The sequence below is a fragment of the Salvelinus sp. IW2-2015 genome, linkage group LG2 (genome assembly GCF_002910315.2).
Source record: "Salvelinus sp. IW2-2015 linkage group LG2, ASM291031v2, whole genome shotgun sequence".
NCBI lineage: Eukaryota > Metazoa > Chordata > Actinopteri > Salmoniformes > Salmonidae > Salvelinus > Salvelinus sp. IW2-2015.
Window position 1 is genome coordinate 3,920,725 of NC_036839.1, and position 27,412 is coordinate 3,948,136.

The following is a 27,412-nucleotide window of genomic DNA, read 5'->3' on the forward strand; positions in this document are numbered from 1 at the left end:
CAGCAGAGGGAGCACGCCTCAATCTATGCTTCAAGATTGTTTTGATCATGTGGACTGGAATATGTTCTGGGTTGCCTATGAGAATAACATTGACATGTACACTGACACACAGATTGAGTTCATCAGGAAGTGTATAGGGGATGTTGTTCCCACTGTGACTATTATAACCTACCCAAAACAAAAAACGTGGATCGATGGCAGCATTCGCACAAAACTCAAAGCACGAACCACCGCATTTAACCACGGCAAGGTGACTGGGAATATGGTTGAATACAAACAGTGGAGTTATGCCCTCCGTAAGGTAATCAAACAAGTACAGAGACAAAGTGGAGTTGCGTATAAACCGCTCAGACACAAGACGTATGTGGCAGGGAGTCCAGAAAATCACGGATTACAAAGGGAAAACCAGCTACCAGCTAAAACCAGGACACCGACGTCTTGCTCCCCGACAAGCTAAACACCTTCTTCGCCTGCTTTGAGGATAACACAGTGCCGTCGACGCGGGCTGCTCTCGAGGACTGTGGGCTCTCGTTCTCCGTGGCCAACCTGAGTACGGCATTTAAGCATGTGTTATCCCTTGCAAGTTTGCCGGCCCAGACAGCATCCTTAGCCGCGTCCTCAGAGCATGTGCAGACCAGCTGGCTGGAGTGTTTTACAGACATATTCAATCTCTCCCTATCCCAGTCTGTTGTGCCCACTTGCTTTAAGATGTCCACCATTGCTCCTTTACCCAAGAAAGCAAAGGTAACTGAACGAAATGGCGATCACCCCGTAACACCCACTTCTGTCATCATGAATTGCTTTGAGAGGCTAGTTAAGAATCATATCACCTCAAACTTACCTAACACCTAGACCCACTTCAATTTGCATACCGTATCAATAGATCCACGGACGAAGTAATTGCCATCGTACTCCCCTATCCCATCTGGACAAGAGGACTAACCCTGCACCTTAGAGGCTGCTGCCCTATGTACATAGACATGGAATCACTTTAATAATAGAACACTGGTCACTTTAATAAAGTGTACATAGTGTTTTACTCATTTCATATGTATATACAGGGTTCTAGTCAATGCCACCCTATTAAACTACTGCTGTATATATACTATTCTATCCTACGTATTCTACAGATATACTAAATATTCTATCCACATACCGTCCATAATGTCTATACATCCCATCACACGTACATCCAGTGCCTTCAGAAAGTATTTCAGACCCCTTGACTTTTTCCACATTTTGTTACKTTACAGCCTTATTCTAAAATGGATTWAAAAAATGATCAGCAATCTACAAACAATAGCTCATAATGACAAAGCAAAAACTGTTTTTTASACATTTCTGCAAATGTATTAAAAAAAAWAACTGATACCTTATTTACATTAGTATTCAGACCCTTTGCTATGAGACTCGAAATTGAGCTCAGGTGCATCCTGTTTCCATTGATCATCCTTGAGATGTTTCTACAACTCGGTTCGAGTCCACCTTTGGTAAATTCAATTGATTGGACATGATTTGGAAAGGCACACACCTGCCTATTTAAGGTCCCACAGTTACCAGTGCATGTAAGAGCAAAAACCAAGTCATGAGGTCGACGGAATTGTCTGTAGAGCGCCGAGACAGGATTGTGTCGAGCCACAGATCTGGGGAAGGGTACCAAAAAATGTCTGCAGCATTGAAGGTCCCGAAGAACACAGTGGCCTCCATCATTCTTAAATGGAAGAAGTTTGGAACCACCAAGACTCTTCCCAGTGCTGGCCGCCCGGCCAAACTGACCATCGGGGGAGAAGGGCCTTGTTCAGGGAGGTGAAAAAGAACCCGATGGTCACTCTGACAGAGCTCTAGAGTTACTCTGAGGAGATGGGAGAACCTTCCAGAAGGACAACCGTCTCCAAATTTGTCCAAATTTGAGAAAGTGAACGGATGATCTCTGCATGTGTAGTTCCCACTGTGAAGCATGGAGGAGATGTGACAGTTGTGGGGTTGCTTTGCTGGTGACACTGACAGTGATTTATTTAGATTTCAAGGCACACTTAACCAGCATCTATACCACAGCATTCTGCATCGATACGCCATCCCATCTGGTTTGCGCTTAGTGGGACTATCATTTGTTTTTTCTGCAGGACAATGACCCAACACACCTCCAGGCTGTGTAATGGCTATTTGCCCAAGAAAGAGAATTATGGAGTGCTGCATCAGATGACCTGGCCTCCACAATCACCCGATCTCAACCCAATTGAGATGGTTTGGGATGAGTTGAAAAAGCAGCCAACAAGTGCTCAGCATAACTCCTTCAAGACTGTAGGAAAAGCATTTCAGGTGAAGCTGGTTGGGAGAATTACAAGAGTGTGCAAAACTGTCATCAAGGCAAAGGGTGGCTACTTTGAAGAATCTAAAATCTAAAATATATTTTGATTTGTTTAACACTTTTTAGGTTACAACATGATTCCATATGTGCTATTTCATAGTTTTGATGTCTTCACTATTATTCTACAATGTAGAAACTAGTAAAAATGAAGAAAAAACCTTGAATGAGTAGGTTTCCAAACTTTTGACTGGGTCTGTATATTTTTATTTTATTTTATTTAATCTTTATTTAACTTGGAAGTCAGTTAAGAACAAATTGCCTGTCAAAGGGCAAAAGGCCTCCTGCGGGGACGGGGTCTGGGATTTAAAAAAATATATAAAGTAAAAATATAGGACAAAACACACATCATGAAATATATACTCCAGACTCCGACATTGCTCATCCTAATATTTATATATTTCTTAATTCCATTCTTTTACTTTTAGATTTGTGTATATTGTTGTGAAATGTTAGATATTACTGCACTGTTGGAGCTATGAACACAAGCATTTTGCTACATCCGCAATAAAATCTGCTAAATATGTGTATGGGACCAATACATTTTGATGTTATATTAGTAAWKTTTTGTCTTGCACATTCCCCCTCTGAAGGGCACATATACACAATCCATGTCTCAATTGTCTCAAGTCTGAAAAATCCTTCTTTATCCTGTCTCCTCCCCTTCATCTACACTGATTTGAAGTGGATTTAACAAGTGACATCAATAAGAGATCATAGCCTTCACCTACATAATTGAAAGAACAGGTGTTCCTAATGTTTTGTACACTCAGGGTAAACAGTAGGCTATAGGTCTAGTTAAATCATATTAATATACATTTWATGTTCAATCAGTTGAATTATTTTTTGCTACTTGCTACTGTCTGTAATCTATCTCAATATATGTTATGATGTGTAGCCTAACATGTACACAATGATGTGCCAAATCTGTGATTTTGTGCATTTTTATTTGCAGCCGTAGGTGGTAATATCTCTCTAGGAGCTGATTTTGTTGTCAGTATTGTGAAATAATTATGATGTTAAGGTAAGATTTTAATGGAGAAAGCTGATCCGAGAGCAGCGCTCCCTTTCTTTCGATCCTATCAGTAACTACGCACTTAGCAACCGTTCGTTTTGCGTGCGTGGTGTTTTGGGAAACGCATGTTACGTCTTCGGGCCGTTGTAGGAAAGATGCATTGTTTAAACACTTGTAAGCCTAAGTTCCATCGGGAAACAGGGCCCTTTAACATCGCACCGACCATCATGATTTATGCACTGATTTGATTATTATTCTGTCTAATACTGACACTGGAATAATTGATTGTATTCATGTAGCAGCACTTTCCACTAGATCTCAAATAACTTTTACCTTGTATTGCAGCGGCCAACTCATGTCACCCACACTAATCTTTTACAGCTAGTTCTCAACAGTATAAGAATAGCATCATACATTTCCCAGTAATATGAMGATACAGTACACGATACAACAGCCTGCTGCTGTTGCTGTGTAACCCTAGATGCTGTGTAACCCAAGGCTCATTGACCCCACACTTAGCCAAGACACTGCATACTGGATGCTTCCCAAATGGCAACRTATTCCCTATGTAGTGCACTACTACTGTAGCTATGGGCTCTGGTCATTTAGGATGTAGGCACAGTATATGACACAAGAGACTAACAATAAACCAAATCCCCTCCAACTAAGGTGCTGTGTAACCCGGGGCTACGTGACCGCCACTGGAACACCATGTCAGCGGTGGTGGGCTTCCCGCTGCGTCCAGCCGAGGAAGGTGCRTGCGTGGCCCGCTTCCTTCCACTGCACCTGGAGGCCCACCTGGCCAGCTTCGAGGGCGTCAGCGAGGCYGCCAGCAAGGAGCACTCGCTGGAAAAGGCCATGGAAAAGATGGCCCTGGAGTGGGGCGACATGGACTTTGCCCTGCTGCCCTACCGCGAGACTGGCACGTCCATCCTGTCGTCGGTGGACGAAGTGCAGATGCTGCTGGACGACCACATTGTCAAGACGCAGACCATGCGGGGCTCGCCCTTCATCAAGCCCTTCGAGGCTGAGATCAGGTGAGGAGGGGGGCGGTATAAAATTAGGTGAGCAGGTGAGGAGTTTAAATTACAGTTAAAAAATACTGTGAATTTTGTACAATATTCTCCAATTGAATCGTACACATATGGCAGTACACAGTACTTGTCTGGGTCATATTCATTTGGCACTAAATGGRAGAACATTTACTGAAACCGGAAGTTCCAATAAGAACTGCTTGTTTTTGTTTTCCGTATATATGTTTATTTTTMGGGGGGGATATGGTGTGCACACTGAATATTCTCCCAATTACCACCTTTATTGACAACAATGGAGAATTTAATAKATCCGATTTTTAATATGAATAAAGGCCCTTCATAAACCCTGTGTCTTCTAGGAACATTTCAACCCACTTAATCCCAACATTACTTCCAAGTTTCACCATCATTGTAAAGGCCTCGTTATTTTGATGCTTTGYCAAAGTCATTTCTGAAGATTATTATTTATATTGATGTTATTAGTGATGTATTTACGTTTGTCCCTCATTTTAAGGCCAACCCCGTTAAACAAACAATTTACCCCTTTAAAATAATGGACCATTCCACCAAGTTAAATTATTCACAGTAGGAGACATTGTTTGGGTCCTCTGAACAGCATGGTGGGAAAGGAAGTAAGTCATCTCTCTCTTTTTGGCCTATTAATAATTGTTTTATCATCTTTGACTGAGGTGCTCGAGCTCAACACATCAAGCCTGTTCGCTCAATTCACTTTAGGAAAACTGGAATTTGATTTAACTTTCATTATGTGTTGAACATATGTATAATTAATAATTTCATGAACACCATGTAGTCCCATGCTCTTCACCATATGATGAGTAATGGCCGATTTTCACCTAAAACCTCAAGCCTGTAAATCGTCAACCTTGTTAGATGCCCAATGTTAACTTTATTAGTTTGATATTTTACGTGAGTTTATTTGTACAAGGGATACTTGATCAATGAGAACTTTTTGGATTTATCTCAAACATGCTTTTAAATAATAGTTAGGTAGTTAGCTACATAAGTGTCGGTAACAGAGTTGACAGACAGTGTGGTACAAGTGCAGATAAAATGCTCTTAGTTCATAGGATTTTAATCCCTGAGATGGGAAAAGTTTTTTTTCCATAGGCTAAACATATCCTTCATGCAACTGAATGTTGAAAGAACAAATATTTGAATGCCCAAAATGCACCCATTTCGTGGAACAATCCAACTGTTTACAAGGTCCTAACATACGCCTTGACTTTTTCCACATTTTGTTATGTTACAGTCTGAATTTAAAATGTATTAAATTTAGATTTTGTGTCACTGGCCTACACACAATACCCCATAATGTCAACGTGGAATTATGTTTTTAGAAATAGAAAGGTTTACAAATGAATCAAAAATGAAAAGCTTAAATGTTATGGCAAGCCTAAATAAGTTCAGGAGTAAAGATTTGCTTAACAACTCACATAATGGACTCAATAATAATGTTTAACATAATGTTTGAATGATGTCATCATCTCTCTACCCCACACATACAATTATCTTTAAGGTCACTTAGTCGAGCAGTGCATTTCTAACACATATTCAACCACAAAGACCAGGGAGCTTTTCCAATGCCTTGCAAAGAAGGGCAGCTATTGGTAGATGGGTAAAAAAAAGAAGCAGTCCTTTCCAACTCAGTTGCAGGAGAGGAAAGAAACCACTCATGTATTTCACAATGAGGCCAATGGTGACATTAAAACAGTTACAGAGTTTAATGGCTGTGATAGGAGAGAACTGAGGATGGATCAATAACATTGTAGTTACTCTAACCTAAGTGACAGAGTGAAAAGAAGGAAGCTTGTACAGAATACAAATATTTCAAAACATGCATCCTGTTTGCAAAAGGCACTAAAGTTAAACTGCATAAAGTGTGGTAAAGAAATTAACTTTATGTCCTGAATACAAAGTGTTATGTTTGGGGCAAATCCAACACATCACTGAGTACCACTCTTCATAATTTCCAGCATGGTAGTGGCTGCATCATGTTATGGGTATGCTTGTCATCGGCAAGGACCAGGGAGTTTTTTAGGATAAAAAGAAAAGGAAAAGAGCTAATCACAGGCAAAATCCTGGAGGAAAACCTGGTTCAGTCTGCTTTCCAAAAGACACTGGGAGACAAATTCACCTTTCAGCAGGACAATAGCCTAAAACATAAGGCCAAATATACACTGGAGTTGCTTACCAAGATGACATTGAATGTTCCTGAGTGGCCTAGTTACAGTTTTGACTTAAATCAACTTGAAAATCTATGGCATGACTGGAAAATGACTGTGTTGCAATGATCAACAACCAACTTGACAGAGTTTGAATAATTTTAAAATTAATATTGTGCAAATATTGTACAATCCAGGTGTGCAAAGCTCTTAGAGACTTACCTAGAAAGACTCACAGCTGCAATCGCTCCCAAAGGTGATTCTAACATATATTGTCTCAGGGGTGTGAATACTTATGTAAAATAGATATTTCTATATTTCACTTTCAATAAATGTGTTAACATTCCGAAAAACATGTTTTCACTTTGTAATTATGGGGTGTTGGTGCATGATGCGACTCGATTGATGATTTGAAAAAAAGTTGCCTGAGAGGCATGAGCTCTTTGTTTCTTGCACAGGCTGCACTTACTTCATTAGTCTCTCATTCACAATTTGACAAGCACTTGCTAATGCCTCTAATATCCCGGCAGCATCCCCCTAGTGTCCGTAATGGCCCCTAAAAAAATCCATGCCTTTAGTGGCCGTTGTGCTCTTGGGCTGATTTTAATAATCAGAAATCCCTTTGCCCGGCTGCATGTTCCGAAGCACCTCTCACTCACATGGCTCTCTCAGATACCTCAATTCTTATTAGCCAATGCACGTCATTTGATTGGGTTCTTCTCACAGGCATCTATCTCAGCTCTGAAGTAGGCTACAAGTGAAGACAGACACATCGGTGTCTGTCTTTCCGAGGCGCATATTGAAGATGTTAGAAGAACTGTCTACATTTACTTTTCATCAGCCAAAAAGACGAGTAGGCCTAACGAACAGCAAAAGCACCAGCCAAGTCAATCTACCATCCCCCATAGTACAACAATTGAACTATTCTATTCTGTGCGATAAATAAATATTCCAAACATTGTCTGGGACAGTTGTGGGTTGCGATAGATCCCAAATGAACACAACCACTCTCATKAAAAAAAACTCAATCCCAACCTGGACAACCTGCTGGCTACCCGCGGACGTCRGGATCAGGACCTGTCAGTTCCATCCCCCAGCACCTCCGCTCCGACACCCATGGAGCTGGGAGGTGKTGCGCTTAGGGCGACCGGAGGATGGGCCATTCCCTGCACCATCTGTGGCCGCAGAGGGCACACTGCTTGTCGGGGGGTTCCTCAGGGATTCGAGGCAGCAGGCAGGGCACTATCGTGTCACCCCAGGCTCACCCAGAGCCKCCTGTTGCTCACATGTACAGTGGGGCAAAAAAATATTTAGTCAGCCACCAATTGTGCAAGTTCTCCCACTTAAAAAGATGAGAGAGGCCTGTACTTTTCATCATAGGTACACTTCAACTATGACAGACAAAATTAGAAAAAAAAATCCAGAAAATCACATTGTAGGATTTTTAATGAATTTATTTGCAAATTATGGTGGAAAATAAGTATTTGGTCAATAACAAAAGTTTATCTCAATACTTTGTTATATACCCTTGGTTGGCAATGACAGAGGTCAAATGTTTTCTGTAAGTCTTCACAAGGTTTTCACACACTGTTGCTGGTATTTTGGCCCATTCCTCATGCAGATCTCCTCTAGAAGCAGTGATGTTTTGGGGCTGTTGCTGGGCAACACGGACTTTCAACTCCTCCAAAGATTTTCTATGGGTTGAGATTGGAGACTGGCTAGGCCACTCCAGGACCTTCAAATGCTTCTTACGATGCCACTCCTTCGTTGCCGCGGGCGGTGTGTTTGGGATCATTGTCATGCTGAAAGACCCAGCCACGTTTCATCTTCAATGCCCTTGCTGATGGAAGGAGGTTTTCACTCAAAATCTCACGATACATGGCCCCATTCATTCTTTCCTTTACACGGATCAGTCGTCCTGGTCCCTTTGCAGAAAAACAGCCCCAAAGCATGATGTTTCCACCCCCATGCTTCACAGTAGGTATGGTGTTCTTTGGATGCAACTCAGCATTCTTGTCCTCCAAACACGACGAGTTGAGTTTTTACCAAAGTTATATTTTTGTTTCATCTGACCATATGACATTCTCCCAATCTTCTTCTGGTCATCCAAATGCTCTCTAGCAAACTTCAGACGGACCTGACATGTACTGGCTTAAGCAGGGGACAGGTCTGGCACTGCAGGATTTGAGTCCCTGGCGGCGTAGTGTTACTGATGGTAGGCTTTGTTACTTTGGTCCCAGCTCTCTGCAGGTCATTCACTAGTCCCCCGTGTTTGTTCTGGGATTTTTGCTCACCGTACTTGTGATCATTTTGACCCCACGGGGTGAGATCTTGCGTGGAGCCCCCAGATCGAGGGAGATTATCAGTGGTCTTGTATGTCTTCCATTTCCTAATAATTGCTCCCACAGTTGATTTCTTCAAACCAAGCTGCTTACCTATTGCAGATTCAGTTTTTCCCACCTGGTGCAGGTCTACAATTTTTGTTCTGGTGTCCTTTACAGCTCTTGGTCTTGCCATAGTGGAGTTTGGAGTGGACTGTTTGAGGTTGTGGACAGGTGTCTTTTATACTGATAACAAGTTCAAACAGGTGCCATTAATACAGGTAACGAGTGGAGGAGAGGAGCCTCTTAAAGAGAAGTTACGGTCTGTGAGAGCCAGAAATCTTGCTTGTTTTGTAGGTGCCAAATACTTATTTTCCACCATAATTTGCAAATAAATTCATTAAAAATCATACAATGTGATTTTCTGGATTTTTTTTTCAAATTTTGTCTGTCATAGTTGAAGTGTACCTATGATGAAAATTACAGGCCTCTCTCATCTTTTTAAGTGGGAGAACTTGCACAATAGGTGGCTGTCTAAATACTTTTTTGCCCCACTGTATGTGTTTATTACATTTCCTGAGTTTTCCCCGAATTCCCAGCCTAAGGCGCTCGTAGATTCAGGCGCAGCTGGGAATTTTATTGACCGTTCATTTGCCCATAGTTTAGGGATTCCCCTTGTTCCTTTGGATATGCCCTTCCCTGTGCACGCCCTAGATAGTCGACCATTGGGGTCAGGGCTGAGTAGGGAGGCCACCGCCCCACTAGGCATGGTTACGCAGGAGGGTCACAAGGAGAGAATCAGTCTCTTCCTTATTGATTCTGCTGTGTTTCCTGTGATGCTGGGCCTACCCTGGTTGGCCTGTCATGACCCCAATATTCCGTGGCAACAGAGGGCTCTCAAGGGGTGGTCACGAAAGTGCTCACAGAGGTGTGTAGGGGTTTCGATCGGTGCGACTACGGTGGAAAGTCCAGACCAGTTCTCCACCGTGCGCATCCCCTCAGAATATGCRGATTTGGCTCTTTCCTTCTGTAAGAAGAGGGCGACTTAATTACCACCCCATCGACGGGGGGATTGTGCGATAAATCTCCTGGTAGACGCAGCACTTCCCAGGAGTCACGTGTGTCCTCTGTCCCAGGAGGAGACGGCGGCTATGGAAACACATGTCTCCGAATCCCTGGGGCAGGGATACATTCGGCCCTCCACTTCACTTGCCTTTTTTTGCTAAGAAGAAGGATGGAGGTCTGCGCCCGTGTATTGACTATCGGGGTATCAATCAGATCACTGTGAGGTACTCAGGATACGCACAACCTGGTGCATATCCGGGAGAGGGACGAGTGGAAGACGGCATTTAGTACCACCTCAGGGCACTATGAGTACCTCGTCATGCCATACGGGTTGATGAATGCTCCATCAGTCTTCCAAGTCTTTGTTGACGAGATTTTCCGGGACCTGCACGGGCAGGGTGTGGTGTATATCGGCGACATTCTGATATACTCCGCTACACGCGTCGAGCATGTGTCCCTGGTGCGCAGGGTGCTTAGTCGACTTTTGAAGCATGACCTGTARGTCAAGGCTGAGAAATGTCTGTTCTTCCAACAGTCCGTCTCCTTCCTAGGGTACCGCATTTCCACGTCAGGGGTGGAGATGGAAAGTGACCGCATTTCAGCCGTGCGTAATTGGCCGACTCCCACCACGGTAAAGGAAGTGCAGCGGTTCCTAGGGTTTGCCAACTACTACCGGAGGTTTATCTGGGGCTTTGGTCAGGTAGCGGCTCCCATTACCATTACTGCTGAAGGGGGGACCGTTGCGACTGCAGTGGGCGGCTGAGCTGACAGGCGGCTGAGGCTGACAGGGCTTTTGGTCACCTGAGAGCTTTGTTTACCTCGGCTCCCGTGCTGGCTCATCCGGATCCCTCTTTGGCGTTCATAGTGGAGGTGGACGTGTCCGAGGCTGGGCTAGGAGCCGTGCTCTCTCAGAGCTCGGGTACGCCACCGAAGCTCCGCCCCTGTGCCTTTTTGTCGAAGAAGGCACAGGTGGCAGAGAAATCATTTGGTATTGTCTCATTGCACAAATCAAGAGTCTTATTTTTCGTAGCGTGACATTTCACATACTGGTGGTACGTGCGTGGGACCTTGTGCAAAGTGCAGTTAAAATACCCTAAAATAAATGTGGGTGCATCGGGGAAAATGGATTCCAGTGTTCTGTGACAGATTATAAATAATCTCTGATGCCTTTATTATATTAGCTTTTCGTTGAATGTACACGACGGTAACAAACAATTGGGTGAACTCACGGGGCAGATAGTAGGGTCGCAGTGACACAGAAAGCAGTTCAATGTCAGAGGTACAGAGTCTCTCTCTTACCAGGATCAATTTACACCACTGGTCCCTGACAAGCAGGCAGGCGCCCCCTCCGTGATGTTTCCCTGTGATGGTCAGATCACGGTCCGCTCTGACCAGTGTGAACCCGGCCGGCCCCACTTCCCTGTCCGGGACTCTGTCATCCAGCCAAGTCTCAGTAAACGCCATCAAACAGGCCTCCCGGTATTCATGTTGCTGCTGACAGCGTATCCGCTTTCCCCCTCAGTGACTGGGCGTTGATCAGCAAGGTGGTGTGTAAGGGAAGTTTGTTCTTACATTTTTTAAGTCTGTCTGATTCCCCCGCGTTTTCCGCTTTTGCATTTGGGTTTGTAATCCACTCGCAGACAATAGGGGATTAGATGGGCCATTGGGATATCCATTGCATTTGTGTGTGAGTTGCATTGTAGTAGGATTTATTTTCTGTATTGGATTCCGCTGTCAGCAGCGTTTTCATAACTTAATACGTTTGTAGCGGGTATGTACACGATCAACAAGATCAGTCTAACACCCCGCCACTATAAAGCAATCGTTGACAGATGGTTTACAAACAAAGTGTAAAAACAACAAAGAACACCACACCAAACGTCACACACACTGCTGGATGCAACAGCCGGGCCACCAGAGCCTTTACACACTGTATTTATGACACCTTCAAATGGACTAGATACATAAAGTACTTTAATTTCTAAATGGTAAAATAGATATGAAAATACCCTCAAATAAAAGGTAACTTTCTGTACTTTCACCAAATATAAAACATTGGATCTCAGATCACATTTTTTTTTGATACGGTGTGCCCTAATGAATATGCCCCTGATTTATTCATTAATTCATCCATCCATCCCCAGGGAGTGGGAAGGCAAGCTTCTGCTGCTGCAGGAGATCCTGGACGAGTGGCTAAAGGTGCAGTCCACCTGGCTCTACCTAGAGCCCATATTCAGCTCCCCAGACATCATGGCCCAAATGCCAGAGGAGGGACGCCGCTTCACTGCCGTCGACAAGACCTGGAGGGACACCATGAAGCAAGTCTCTCTGGTAAGTAGTAACAAACACACACTCATACATCAGTTATTAAGGGATTGAATTTATAGTGTTTTTCCAGTTGGCACATAATGTAAGGCGGGTAACTCACTTTCGACTACCGACATATGAATTCAGAGAGCTTGGTATCCTGATCTGTGCCTACGTGCGTGTAGGTTTACCTGTTTTGGACTTTTGACTGTCTAAAGAACTAGAGCTATGTGATGGCGGCCTCGGATACAGCGTGTTTGTATATCAATTTGCCCAGGCAAAAAATATGGATGTTTCTGTGCATGTGCAGGATTTTACTTTTTTAATTAGCTGAATGCATGCTGTGCTGAGTAGTCCACTGCCGCTCCCCCTTCCTTTATCACCTTTGTCTGGTCACTGATGTAGCCTACAAAACTTTATGTTGTACACAAAACTGTTTAATAAACTATTGCATTCCCTCAATAGGCTATTATGCATAAGCACGATTTCCTACAAACTTCATGTTGTACACAAAACTGTTCAATTGCATTCCATGCTTCAGTAAGCATAAGCACAATTTCATGTTATTTTTCATTTAAAAAAGGAGGGGAGTAGGCTACATGCAGCTATGTACATGTTTTACACAAAATAGATGATCAACATGTTCGTACAACCTTTGTTGTCAGTATTGCAAACATGAGCACGACACAAACAGGCAGTCTAGCAATTTCATTTTATTCTTAGCTGCTGAATTACATGCAGCTATGATATCGGCATACAGTGCCTTCAGAAATGATTCCAATCCCTCAACTTTTTCCACATTGTTTGTGTAACAAAGTGGGATTAAAATAGATTTAATTGACATTTTTTAACAATGTTCTACCCAAAATACTTTGATGTCAAAGTGGAAGAAAAATATGATTTAAAAAACTCATATATTTTGATTTAGATAAGTTTTTCAACCCCCCCTGAGTCAATACATGTTAGAATCACCTTTGACAGCGATTTCAACTGTAAATCCAGGTTTGCGAAGTTTCTAAGAGTTTTGCAAACCTGGATTGTACAATATTATTATTTTTACAATTCTTCAAGCTCTGTGAAGTTGGTTGTTGATCATTGCTAGACAGACATTTTCATTTTCATACCGATTTTCATACCGATTTTAGTCAAAACTGTAACTAGGCCATTAATAAGGAACATTGCTCGGTAAGTAACTTAAGTGTATATTTGGTCTTGCGTTTAGGTTATTGTCCTGCTGAAAAGTGGTTTTGTTTCAGTGTCTGAACTAGATTTTCCTCTAGGACTTTGTCTGTGCTTATCTCTATTCCTTTTAATTTTATACTAAAATCTCCAGTGTATATTTGGCCTTGTGTTTTAGGCTATTGTCCTGCTGAAAAGTGAATTTGTCTCCCAGTGTCTGTTGGAAAGCAGACTGAACAAGGGTTTCCTCTAGGATTTTGCCTGTGCTTAGCTCTATTCCTTTTCTTTTTATCCAAAAAAACTGCCTAGTCCTTGCCGATGACAAGCATGTCCATAACATGATGCAGCCACCACCGTGCTTGAAAAAAGTGTGACTCTGTGATGTGTTGTGTTGGATTTGTATTCAAGACATGAAGTTAATTTATTTGCCACATTTTTTACTTWAAAAAAAAACTTTTGTGCCTTAATGCAAACAGGATGCATGTTTTCAAAGATTTTTTATTCTGTACAGGCTTCCTTTTTTTCACTCATTCAACTTAGTATTGTGGAGTAACTACAGTGTAGTTCATCCATCATCAGTTTTCTCCACAGCCATTTAACTCTAACTGGTTTAAAATCACCATTGGCCTCATTGTGAAATCCCTGAGTGGTTTCCTTCCTCTCCATCAACTGAGTTAGAAGGACGCCTGTATCTTTATAGTGACTGGGTGTATTGATACACCATCCAAAGTGTAAGTAATTAATAGCTCATAAGGATATTCAGTTTTTGCTTTTTTTTATGTTTAGCCATCTACCAATAGGTGCCCTTCTTTGCTAGTCATTGGAAAACCTCCCTGGTCTTTGTCGTTGAATCTGTGCTTGAAATTCACTGCTCGACTCAGGGACCTTACAGATAATTGTATGTGTATGGGAAAGAGATGGCGTAGTCATTCAAAAATCATGTTAAAAACCATTATTACAGAGTGTCCATGCAAATAGGGCTGTTGCGCTGACCATATTACCTCCACACCGGCGATCAACGTTCATGAAGGCAGTCAAATTCCACGTGACCGTTTAGTCATGGTAATTAGGCTTCTCCAAGCTCTGATGCTGCTGATAGTCATTAGTAGCCTACCAAACTTGCTAACTGCCTGGTATAGGCTATGCAATTGCTCAAGAAAACAGAGTGATGGCCTCTACTAAAAAGTGGAGAATCAGCTTTCTATTGGCTAGACCTACTATATTTATTTTAAAATTTCCTAATATTAAGCACATTGCTTATATTTACAACAGGAGTATAGCCTACCTGGCTGGCATGAAAATAAACCATGGGGAAATTGTCCTTCATTCACTATTTAAGTGCATAGATTACGTGTATTTTTTCCCGCTGACCCGGTTTTGCTACAGGTGCCTGATAATGGCCCATTCTAAATCAAAACACATTTCACACACATATTATTTAGTATATGTAAAGACAATATTAAATCAAGAATAGTCTGATGGGTGACAATATTAGCCTATCACTTGTGAATTATATATTATCACTTGTGAATGATGCCTAGCATATGAAACAATGCCTTTTTTTGCTACTTTTTCAAATCATAGTCCCACACCTCATGTAGCCTAGCCCATAGAAATATATGTTTTAATAAGGTTTGTATTACAACTAAAGTGACCAAATAACTTCTTAAAATTAAGCAAATTAATACGCTTTACAAGGGGTGTAGAGCCTATCTGGCATACATAAGCAGCGTGTGATTTTCAAGTTTGGGGAAGATAATTTTCACCATAAAAATGTACCTTTATAATAAAAGCTACATGCATAATTGCAGTTCCGGTCACTTTTGATAATGGATTTTCTTCTATTGGAACATTCACACTCACATTCACTTGCTCTTATAATGTGAATAAATATCTTAAGCTAAACATTCTGATCTGTTCCGTCAGCCACATTGCGTAATTATATATATTTTTAATGCTAGTGGTTTTATTATTTTGGGATCTATCACATCCCACAACTGTCCCAGACTATGTTTTGAATAAGTATTTCTCGCACAGAAAATAATAGGTCAACTTTGTACCATGGGGGATAGTAGATTGACATAGGCTAATGCTTTTGTTGTTCGTTAGGCCTACTCATCTTGTTGGCTGACGAAAAGTAAAGGTGGACAGTTCTTCCAATATCTTCAATATGCACCTCGGAATTGGATGAGGATGTGGGGAGTTGCTTTTCCGATGTGTCTGTCTTAATTTGTAGCCTGTGAGATAGACCTGATCACTTGATGGAGTGCGCAGCACTCAGGGAGAAGGGCACAACAGCCACTCGCCCACACAAAGGGGATGCCGCCGTGAAATTCTAGGCATTATCAAGTGCTTGTCAATTTGTAAATGAGTGACTGATGTAGTGTGTACAGCCTGCGCAAAAAACAAAGCAGAGCTCATGCCTTTCAAGCGACTTTTTTGAAATCATCATAAGAGTTGCATCATGCTGCCTTACAACGTATTAACAATCAAAACATAAAGCCCAATGTAGAACAACTGAAGTTACATTAAAAACTCTAAATTAAGCATATAGGAGTACCTTTTTCTTTGTTAACCGCCCAACACAGAATAGCCGCATGTGCACACTCCCTCAAATCGTTTAGAGAAAATATCCCTTCTATTTTATTCAGCTTTGTTCAATTGTATTCTTCATACTACAAAATAATGCCACGGAATTATAAGCCAATCTTGTCTGCTAAATGAACTAGTGTAGCACACAGCCATTTGGCATAGCCAGATCAGGGCCTAACATAAGGACAACTCAGAGTATGCTATTTTGTTCTTCTGAAATAGACTACATTTTCTTCATTTCAAAGTCTTTAGACTTGTCTAAAATAAATAAGGGATTTATTGTGAAGGTGTAGGCTATATTACATTTATTAGACTTTTTCAAATGTAGATGTTCCAAAGGTCAGCATCATTGGCTTGTAGGCTATGTGTGGAAGCCAGGAGATGCTAAATGTGTTTATGTTAATTAACAGTCAATTAATGTGAGATCGACAGTTATTTGCTTGACAATCCCCAGCTGACGAATTTTTGTGGCATTCTCTCAACCAGCTTCACCTGGAATGCTTTTTCAACTATCTTGAAGGAGTTCCCACAAATGCTGAGCACTTGTTGGCTGCTTTTCCTTCACTCTGCAGTCCAACTCATCCCAAACGATCTCAATTGGGTTGATGTCGGGTGATTGTGGAGGCCAGGTCATCTGATGCAGCACTCTATCACGCTCCTTCTTGGTCAAATAGCCCTTATACAGCCTGGAGGTGTGTTGGGTCATTGTCATGTTGAAAAACAAATGATGGTCCCACTAAGCGCAAACCAGATGGATGGCGTATCGCTGTAGAAGGATGTGGGTAGCCATGCTGGTTAAGTATGCCTTGAATTCTAAAAAAATCACAGACAGTGTCACCATTAAAGCACCCCCACACCACCTCCCCATGCTTCACGGTGGTAACTACACATGTGGAGATCATCCTTTTACCTTCTCTGCGTCTCACAAAGACACAGCGGTTGGAACCAAAAATCTAAAATTTGGACTCATTAGACCAAACAACAGATGTCCATTGCTCGTGTTTCTTGGTCATGTTTCAAGTCTCTTCTTCTTATTGGTGTCCTTTAGTAGTGGTTATTTTGCAGCAATTTGACCACGAAGGCCTGATTCATGCAGTCTCCTCTGAACAGTTGATGTTGAGATATGTCTGTTACTTAAACTCTTCAAAGCATTTATTTGGGCTGCAATTTCTGAGGCTGGTAACTCTAATGAACTTATCCTCTGCAGCAGAAGTAACTCTGGGTCTTCCTTTCCTGTGGCYGTCTTCATGAGAGCCAGTTTCGTAGCGCTTGCTGGTTTTTGCGACTGCACTTTAAGAAACTTTTAAAGTGTTTTAAAGTAATGATGTACTGTCATTTCTCTTTGCTTTTTTGAGCTGTTCTTGCCATAATTTGGACTTGGTATTTTACCAAATAGGGTTATCTTCTGTATACCACCCCTACCTTGTCAAAACACAACTGATTGGCTCAAATGCATTAAGATCGAAAGAAATTCCACAAATTAACGTTTAACAAGGCACACCTGTTAATTGAAATGTATTCCAGGTGACTACCTCATGAAGCTGGTTGAGAGAATACCAATAGTGTGCAAAGCTGTCATCAAGGCAAAGGGTGGCTACTTTGAAGAATCTCAAATATTAAATATATTTTGATTTGTTTAACACTCTTTTGGTTACTATATGATTCCATATGTGTTATTTCATAGTTTTGATGTCTTCACTATTATTCTACAAAGTAGAAAATAGTAAAAATAAAGAAGAACCCTGGAATGTGTCGGTGTGTCCAAACATTTGACTGGTACTGTATATGTAGGTAGGGGTATAATGACTATGCATAGATAATAAACAGCGAGTGGCAGCAGCGTAAAAGAAAGGGGGTGGGGGGGTGGGGGTTGTCAATGCAAATTATCCAGGTAGCCATTTGATTAGCTGTTCAGCAGCTAATCAAATGATTATTTGTAACCCTAACCCTAATTGTAAACCTAACCCCTAAGCTTTATCCTCATGTGGACATGGTAAATGCCCATACGAGGGATAATTTTCCTTATTTTACTATCCATGCAGACTTTTGGTCCCCACATGGATAGAAGAACCAACCCATGCAAAACACACACAAAACACACACACACACACACACACACACACACACACACACACACACACACACACACACACACCACACACAACACACACACACACACACACACACACACACACACACACACACAGACGGTCACACACAAACACGTACACCAGTAGCCCTATCCTAGAGACTCTCGAAAGGGTAATTGGTGTCCCCAGCAGACCCGAAATGAGACACATCAATATCAGCCCAGCGTCCTCCAGAAACTCGGCTGACTGCACCATCAAATAGAAATTATGGATTTTGTCTGGAAAGAGCGGGCCAGGTGGAGTCTCAAAGAAAATGAGGTTGCAAAGGGACAGAGGGCCTATAGTCTGTCTTAATGTATTTTTGTGGGATGTGTGGGTCCATGCGGTGTGATGTTATGTGTAGGCCTACTAGCAACCTTCTTCAATATTGATAAAAGATCAAAAATACAGTTCTGACAATTGTAGCCTAACAGCTGCATAATGGAGTAAGATACTCAACACTTAATGTAAAAAAAAATCCACCAAATATTGACTGAATTAGGCTGTAGCACATAAACAAACAAAAAACTGACACAAAATTCAATTTGGTAGGAATGTATGTATTTAATTGAATTCTGTTCAATATTCATATACTTTTCTTCTTTGAAACAACACATGCCAACATTTTAAAACCATGGCCTATTTTTGTGTTTTGTTGCTTGGATAAATGTTTTAGAATAAAAACGTTTGGCTCATTTGCATATAGACAGGGCATACTTTTTGTTGTTTTTGCATGGTATTTACTCTATCCAACCTGCATCTTTCTAAGGTACCACCCCATTACAATCTCACATTCTACTGTACCGATCATGATGAATTTCACTCATATTCATGATTGTTTGTATCAAATTCTCTTGCATATAACATTGTGGAGGTGGAGGTGGAGAATGTTTATAAAACAGGTGGGTATCCTTTTCTTAATATTAACACCCTTCTATAGAATATACCAACACACAAATAGTTTACAATGTGTGCAAGATCAAAACCCTTATCTACGACATTTTGTTGTTAAGTTTTGGAAGCGGCTTGAGGTACTTTGTAAACATTTCAAATGAATGAGATCTTTAAACTGTATATAAAAAATCAACACACACTTGTGCAATGATCGCATTCTCCTCTGTCTCCTATATCATCCCAGAATATTATGTACACGGTAGTGAGGTAGGAAATTAACTCCTGCCACTAGCCAAATGCTGGTACTGTAGATTTTGGCATTGGCTGGTAAAATGTCTATTCTTCACAGCCACATTGGCGGGTGGTCACACAAAGCATATTTTTTCAATCTAATTCCCACATTAGATTGAGTCTGTGTGTGTGTTTTATGTGATTTATTTTTATTTTCAACCACAGGGGTGCGCTCCAGATCCGTGAAGCTCACACCAGCCTCATCCCGCAAGTCATTATTTACTCTCCACTTTAATGTGTCAATTAATGTGTCAGCTTGTTCTCAGATGCAGATGGGAGTGAAAATTGTTCATGTTTTCTTTCTTATGTMTTTTCACAGTCAGTATTTCTCCCAGTCAGGGGCGGGGGTGGGGTCATGTCCTGAACTAAAATAAGTCATGATTGAGCTGTCAGGTATGCCAAGCAGAGAGAAAGAGTGTGTCTGTGTCTGTCTGTGAATTCCCCTCCTRCCCCCCCCCTCCTTCTCTTTCCTTCCTTCTCAAGGTAAAATGCTTTGACACCACACACTTGTAATTAGAGCAGCACAACGGAGATCTGCATGGAGGAATGGAGGTGTAAATTGAGGAGGTGGAGGAGAGGGGTGGGGTACTGTGTGCCTGTGTGTGTGTGTGTGTGTGTGGGGGGGACAAGGTTATACATGACAATGTTTTTAGTTAAGGTACTGCAGTACCACTCTTATTGTACTATACTCTACTATAACTCTTGGTCGTGTCAATTCAACTCCCATGCGGAAGGATTTCATCTGTTTGGCCAATAAAGACTACAATGACACATTAAACATACATTATGGCAATGTCATCCATGAATATTACCTTGGTGCGTGTAATCCCTGTCCACGCGTTGCCTTTGAAATAGATGCAAACCAAAAAACCACGTTCCATTGTTGACATTTTGAAGGGGACTTGCATGTCACCCGGTCTTATCAGACGTTTGCGGGGTCGTAAAAACAATAGGAAAATGCGCTCTGTACAAGCAACAGTTGGAGCGTGCGTTGCTTTTCATAAATAGATCCAGTGACAATTACTGTGTGTGGCAGCTTAAGTTAATTTCCACCCCACAAAAACAGGGAAATACAGACTGGAAAGGGAAGAATCCTGGTGGGTGGGGCATGTGCATTGCTATGTGTACAGAGGGAAGGGGGGTTTTCAGAGAAACTAACGTAGATTTWAAAAATGCGCTTACACTCAGGAGAGGACCCATTCAGTGTCTCACTCCTCACAAAGCCTTTCTGTTCGCAGACTGAATAGAAATGTCCCCTTTATTATCTTGTATTATACCAAGAGATGTGCAAGAAAACTGAGTCTGATGCGAGAGCTGCCATTTGTCTGAATGCTACAATGGCTAAATCATCTGTCCTGAAGAAGGAGCGAACAACTTAGCACAATCACCCAATTCAAACTCATCAAATCAGCTTTTTATTTCACAGTTTGCTTGCCAAATGAGGTTGATGATTAGATTTAGCCTGTTATCGTGAGTTGGTTACAGTAGCCGGAATGTCGCTAATAATGTAATCTCGAGAAGGGAGACTATCGCCCATAAAATCCAACAAAAAAGGGATTTAATCTTAGAAAATACAGTCTCCCCTTTCTCGCAMTAGGATCATCAAATTGCTAATTTTCACAGTTACAAAAGGTGATTTAAAGAAGGCTTAGTGAGATGGGGTGCCTATTACCACTTCTTTATTACATGCTTTTTAGAGTCAGTCTTCAGAAAAAGTTTATTTTGGAATGAGAGACATCATTAAAGTACAATTTCCAGCCACTGCCTCAAATAAATCAATAGCAATCAGGGTAAGAGAAGAAAGGCAATTATTATCTCTTACTAGATGCTGTGTGGGTTCTATACTTTGTGGGAGGGCAGAAAGAGAGGATAAAATAATAAAAGCATGTTTTTAAATCCCCCCCATCCTCCAATATAACTCCCCTCTTTACTTCAAGAACTTAGACTTTTCCAGTGCAACCCTGAGAAGAGTAAAGAGTACGTGTTGTATTTGATCTAGTGTCGCACATTGTTCCATGTCTATTTTTTTTCTATTCACATGGATAGGAATTGCCATAGATTTACATTTAGAACTCAATTAATAGTATATCTGTGGGAATTGCTCTGTGCTGTACACCTTACAAAAAGGCTAGACTAGAGTAATCTCTAAAGCCTTCAGCCGATAATGTGAATAATGTCGAATTCAAGTTCCAATAGGACTGTATTAACTTTGCTCTCTCATTTTATAAAGAAGGGAAGACTGAAGGTAGTTGGTCTACAGTATGTGGTTTAGTTGTAATTTAGTACGCACAGAGATAGATATCCATTTTGGTGTTACGTGTTTGTTTCGAACTTTTATTAACATTTGCCTCAAAAAGGAAAAGCACACCAGTTGATCACGGCAACAACAAAATGGTTTAGTCTCTCTCTTATCAGTAAAATGGATACATTTAAAACTTTCCCCCTGTCGTTAAGAAGATACTTTATAACTCCAAGTTTAGTTATGAGTTATGTTTCTCTGCATTATCTCTGTCTGTGCTCTTCGTATTATATCAGCACGGTAGTATCCCTCGGAGCCGTGATCATGCATTCCCCATCTAACCTTGGAAGATTAGATAGACTTTAGGCCTTCCAGGGATGTCTAGAGCCAACATGTTAAATTAGTTGAAAGCTGAGATCAGATCAGACCTGAATTGTACTGTGGGCCTCAAGACTTAAAAAAAAAAATCCTAGTTTTATGTTTGGCTGGAGGCTTGAATGAGGATATTGGAGTAAACTCAGAACATCGATGCTATAAATATAGATGGAGACAAATTGCAGAATAACAACTTAAGACACACTGTGACTTTTGTGCATGTCAATGCTAGATTTGCACTAAAGTTTACATTTTACAAGCATATCATAAGTAATGATTAATCTCTAAGTGAATATGATACCGTAGAAGTGTGGCAAATAGAATAAGAATCACTGCTCTATCACAGTCAGGGCCATATTCTGACATAAGAAACCATGTAGCTGGGTAACTCAAATTGTCACACACATCAGTGCCTGTATTCAAAAAGAGTCTTACTAGAAGTGCTGATCTAAGATCAGGTCCCCCCTGTCCATATAATCCTTATTATGATCTAAAAGGCAAAACTGATCCTATATCAGCACTCCTACTCTTAAAGCGGCAATCAGCAGTTGAAACAATGACAAAGCAGTATCACCGCCCCTGTTTAAGTAAAAAGGGATGGGGCAGGAGAAATGTAACCGCTCTCAAATGTATAGACATAGCTATGGATGCAAGAACTGACCATCCATCTCATCAAAATTATAGTTTTAACCATGTTTTGAGGTTATTTAGTGTTTGTGCTTAAAATAAATACAAATAAATAGTGCTACCCTCATGGATACCCTCACACTCATGGAAATGTGCTTATATGGACAACAACATCTGAAAATGCTCTGGACACATTCAGTAACATAATAAGAACATTTTGGAGTAGGTACAAGATAAGGCAAAACAATTACAAGGGTTTGAGTGAGAGATCCAACTGGTGTCTCTAAGTGGCCACACACGTCTCCACCTGTGCACAGTTACTAAGTCATTTCAATGCACTTTCATGACTTAATGAAAGAGTTTAACTATAAGGTGATACTTTGACCTCTCATAGCTTTGCCATTGAGGAACTGAAGCAAGCACACTTGTAGTTTTTTTGTTTGGAACATCCCCACCATCACACAATTACTGTTGTTGTTGTTTTACGCTATCCTAAAATGTTCAATTATAAATCACAATCTGGGTCAGGTGGGCATCATTTGAAAGCTTATTCTATTGCCAACATGACTAGCTAAGTAATAAATACAGTCGTACAGTGTTAGGCTTTCAAAAGTCACTTCAGACAAATTGTAATTTMGGTGCACGTAGAATGGAGTCACAGGTGCATTCATGCGCGTGTACCACGGCAAATTTTCATCGCAATACAACAAACGGGCTCATTCTGTTCAMGACAACCCAGGGTATAACACATGTCACCCTTGTAACTGTGGGTGAAACAAAGCGATCATAAACGTTGAGACTGTAAATTACATGAGTTTTTTMCAAATATGGAAATGTGAGGTGCACATTCGAACTCCGGTGGATGGTTTGTTTGTGTGATATCAAAGCATGTATGATATCCTCTCGATTTACAACATTTCCCTCACTCGGACAACAAAAAATGAACAAAAGTATCCCAAGTATGGGAGGGATGGGTCGTCTTCTTGTCATGCGCGGTGCTCACGTTTATAACGGCTGTCAGTCAATGCCCATACAGAGCTGTGAAGCGGAGAACCGGAGCTCTGACGTCATGTATACAGTAGCATGTTACTGTACATCCACTACGTTCCAATTTAGGTGGTTATCAATGACAAAATATGCAATTTTCAACCCGTATCTGGGAGTGGAAAGGGGTACTACTATTCACATAACCATATTTGCAAGAGATCCCAATGAATTTCAATGGCCATATACTTAAATGGGAAGAATTCAGGTCGCTACTTATTTTCAATGGTGTAAACTATAAACTTTAAAACTGCTGACCGGTCTGGAATAGGTTGCTTGTATACAGCTTTWTGATACCATCTATACTTTCTGAACAATGTTTTAAATGGGCATAAAACATTTTTTAAAGTCACATACACCGGATAAGTGCAGTGAAATGTGTTGTTTGACAGAGTCGGCCATTGTAGTACAGCGCCTCTGGAGCAAATTAGGGTTAGGTGCCTCAGTCAAGGGCACATCAACAGATTTTTCACCTTGTCGGCTCGAGTATTCGAACCAGTTTCAAACGCTCTAGCCGCTTGTCACGACTTCAACCGAGGCAGGCTCTCCTTCCCGTTCGGGTGGCGCTCGGCGTCACCGGCCTACTAGCTGCCACTGACTCTTTTTCCTCCCCCTCCTTATGTGTTTATTTGTATCACCTGTGTTCAGTTAATTGTTAATTAGTGTGGCTTTATTAGTCAGCCAGCCCGTACGCTTCTTTGTGCGGGATTGTTATATTGTAGCTTTTGGATTTCGGGAGTGTATATTGTTATTGTGGACTGGGTTTGTTTCTCGTGTCGTTGGACCGTTGTGTATGACACCCAGTACGTCCGTGTTGGACATTTTGTTTGCCAGTTGGGCATTAAAGACTCAACGTATTGTAGCTCTGCTGTTCCTGCGTCTGACTTCGCACCCCCCGACACCCAGGTCGTTACACCGCTAGTCTACCTACCGCCTCAATCCCATTTGGATTCGCAACTGCTCTTGAACAGTTAAAGATACCAACACCAAAACAACTTTAACACGTGCAGACTGTCTCTGGTGCTGTTGCTTGAAAACACATTGTTGATACTACTTGTACTATTCACACTACAACCATATTTGCATGAATCCCAATGCATTTCGGRGATAGACTTGAATGGGAAAAATTCTGGTTGCTACTAGTTTGCAACCATTTAAGATAGAAACACCATTCAAACTATGAAACGTGCAGACTGGTCTCGAGTAGTTTGCTTGTATACAGCTTTTTGAAACCATTTATACTTTTTGAACTATAACCATTTAAATGTGTATAAAAGCTCCATATGCTTCATGGTACATTTTTGGATTCACCACTGCTCTTGAACCATTTATGKTACAAACATGAAACCAACATTGAAATGCGAAGACTGACTAAAATCTTGTCAAAAGCCTCTTGATACTATATATACTTTTGCAACTTTAACTCCATAGACTTCAAAGGCAACATTTGGATACACACTACTCTAGATCTGTTTCAGCTAAAAACACCACCCAAATGTTGACATGTGCAGACTGACTCAACTTAGATGGTTTCAACAAAGCTTTTTGCTACCATTCATACTTTATAAACTATAAAGCTGGTTGTTTCCACATTCATTTCAATGGTGGAATGCAGGCTTCAACATTCTAAACTGAAATCCACTGGCACAAAACTTTCAGAATGCTTAAACTAAAGGATTTTGAGAACTTAAATGCACATGATATGGCTTTTGATGATATAGTGATCACTCTAGCCTAATATACTAGGCCACTATAATTCACTATAATAACTCCACACCTACAAACCACCATCAATTTACTTTTTGGTCCAGCCACTGACAGTTGTATACAAAAAATCTACCAGCCACTCAGATTTTCTACCAGCCAAAATATATTATTTTGCCATAATTACACCAAAAACAAAAAACAGGTGTGCATTCTGTTTTTCTAAAACAGGAAATATATTACTATTAAGAAGTAATGGGGTATATTGCTTAATTTCATTTCATTTTTGTGACCTGGCGCAGCGGTCTAAGGCACTGCATTGCTTGAGGTGTCACTACAGACCCGGGTTCGATCCCAGGCTGTGTTATAACAGGCCGTGTCTGGCGCACAATTGGCCTAGCATCGTCCAGGTTAGGGGAGGATTTGGCCGAGGGGCTTTAGTTGGCTCATCACGCTCTAGCGACTCCTTGTGGCGGGCCAAGCACCTGCAGGTTGACGACGGTAGTCAGTTGAACGGTGTTTCCTCTGACACATTGGTGCGGCTGGCTTCCCGGGTTAAAGTGGGCGGGTGTTAAGGAGCGGGTCATGTTTGGCGGGTCATTTGGCGGGTCATGTTTCGGGGGACGTATAACTCGACCTTTGCCTCTCCCTTTGCCTCTCCCGTTGAGGAGTTGCATCGATAAGACAAGATTGTAATTGGATTTGACAAAATTTGAGTATTTTTTTTTACACGTTTAGATAAAATAGTAAAAACAGATAAACAGTTCTACAACTGAACATCAATAATCAACAAAGTGCCCTGCCATAAAAGACAGAGTTATATGGCATATTCATTATTACAGTTCCTTTTTTACAAGGACTAAATTATGTGCTCCTAAGTAGCAATGTAGAAGAACACAAATAAATCCTGGACAGTGGTCACCAGCCTTTTCTGAGTCAAGCTCACTTTTTCAAAATGCAAGTCAAGATCTATGACTCAGATTCTTTTTTAAATATGACTTAACAAACGTAAGCCTATGCAACATTAACCAATTATAGACAGTTCTTTAGCAATGATGTTGCCTAATACCTAATACATTATCACTGCATATTGGCTATAATTGAATTGCCCTGCCAATGTTGTTCTTCTCAGACCATATTGAAATTATTTACACTACCGTTCAAAAGTTTGGGTTCACTTAGAAATGTCCTTGTTTTTTAAAGAAAAGCATTTTTTTCTCCCTTAAAATAACATCAAATTGATCAAAAATACAGTGTAGAAACGGCAGATTTTTTTATGGATTATCTACATAGGCGTACAGAGGCCCATTTTCAGCAACCATCACTCCTGTGTTCCAATGGCACGCTGTGTTAGCTAATCTAAGTTTATCATTTTAAAAGGATAATTGATCATTCGAAAACCATTTTGCAATCATGTTAGCACAGCTAAAAACTGTAGTGCTGATTAAAGAAGCAATAAAACTGGCCTTCTTTAGACTAGTTGAGTATCTGGAGAATCAGCATTTGTGGGTTCGATTACAGGCTCAAAATGGCGAGACAGAGATTTCATAATTTTTTTTCAATTTTCATTTTCACTTACTTAGCTAGTGAATGCAGCTAGCTAGTTTAGCCTACTCAAACACCCGGCTCAAACAAGGATGCTATGTTACRTAGCTGGCTATTGCTATCCAACACTGTAACTCTTCCAAGTCAAGGTAAGCTTTTGGTTTTATTAATTTATTGCCACCAGGGCCAGCCGGTGTAACTGCTTAACTGCTTGCTATCTGTACACTGTACTGCATGATTGAAGCGGTGATATGGCTGTGTGTAGCGATTAATGTTTATAATATGAAGGTATGGCTTGGAAAGTTTTTTTCGAACTGGTCACAGACAGCTGATGTGTTGTGCACTGAAGTGTACAAGTGAAGGGAAATGGTGAGAGGAGGAGAGCGCATAGATGTGAGAAGGAATTATACAACGATCTGGCTGCTATGAAAGTGAACTGTGTTTTTGTGTGATCAGGGGTGAATTCATTCCACCGATTCTGTAGAAAAACATTTCTTAAACGG

General features: G+C 41.1%; 1 protein-coding gene across 1 annotated transcript in view; it reads left to right on the plus strand.

Moving 5' to 3' along the window:
* dnah7 (dynein, axonemal, heavy chain 7) overlaps positions 1-27,412 on the plus strand; it is a 184,405-nt gene that overhangs the window by 29,571 nt on the left and 127,422 nt on the right. The window contains 2 exon segments of the mRNA XM_024000724.2: positions 4,050-4,417; positions 12,128-12,314. Of these exon segments, the coding sequence (XP_023856492.1) occupies positions 4,050-4,417; positions 12,128-12,314 (555 nt within the window).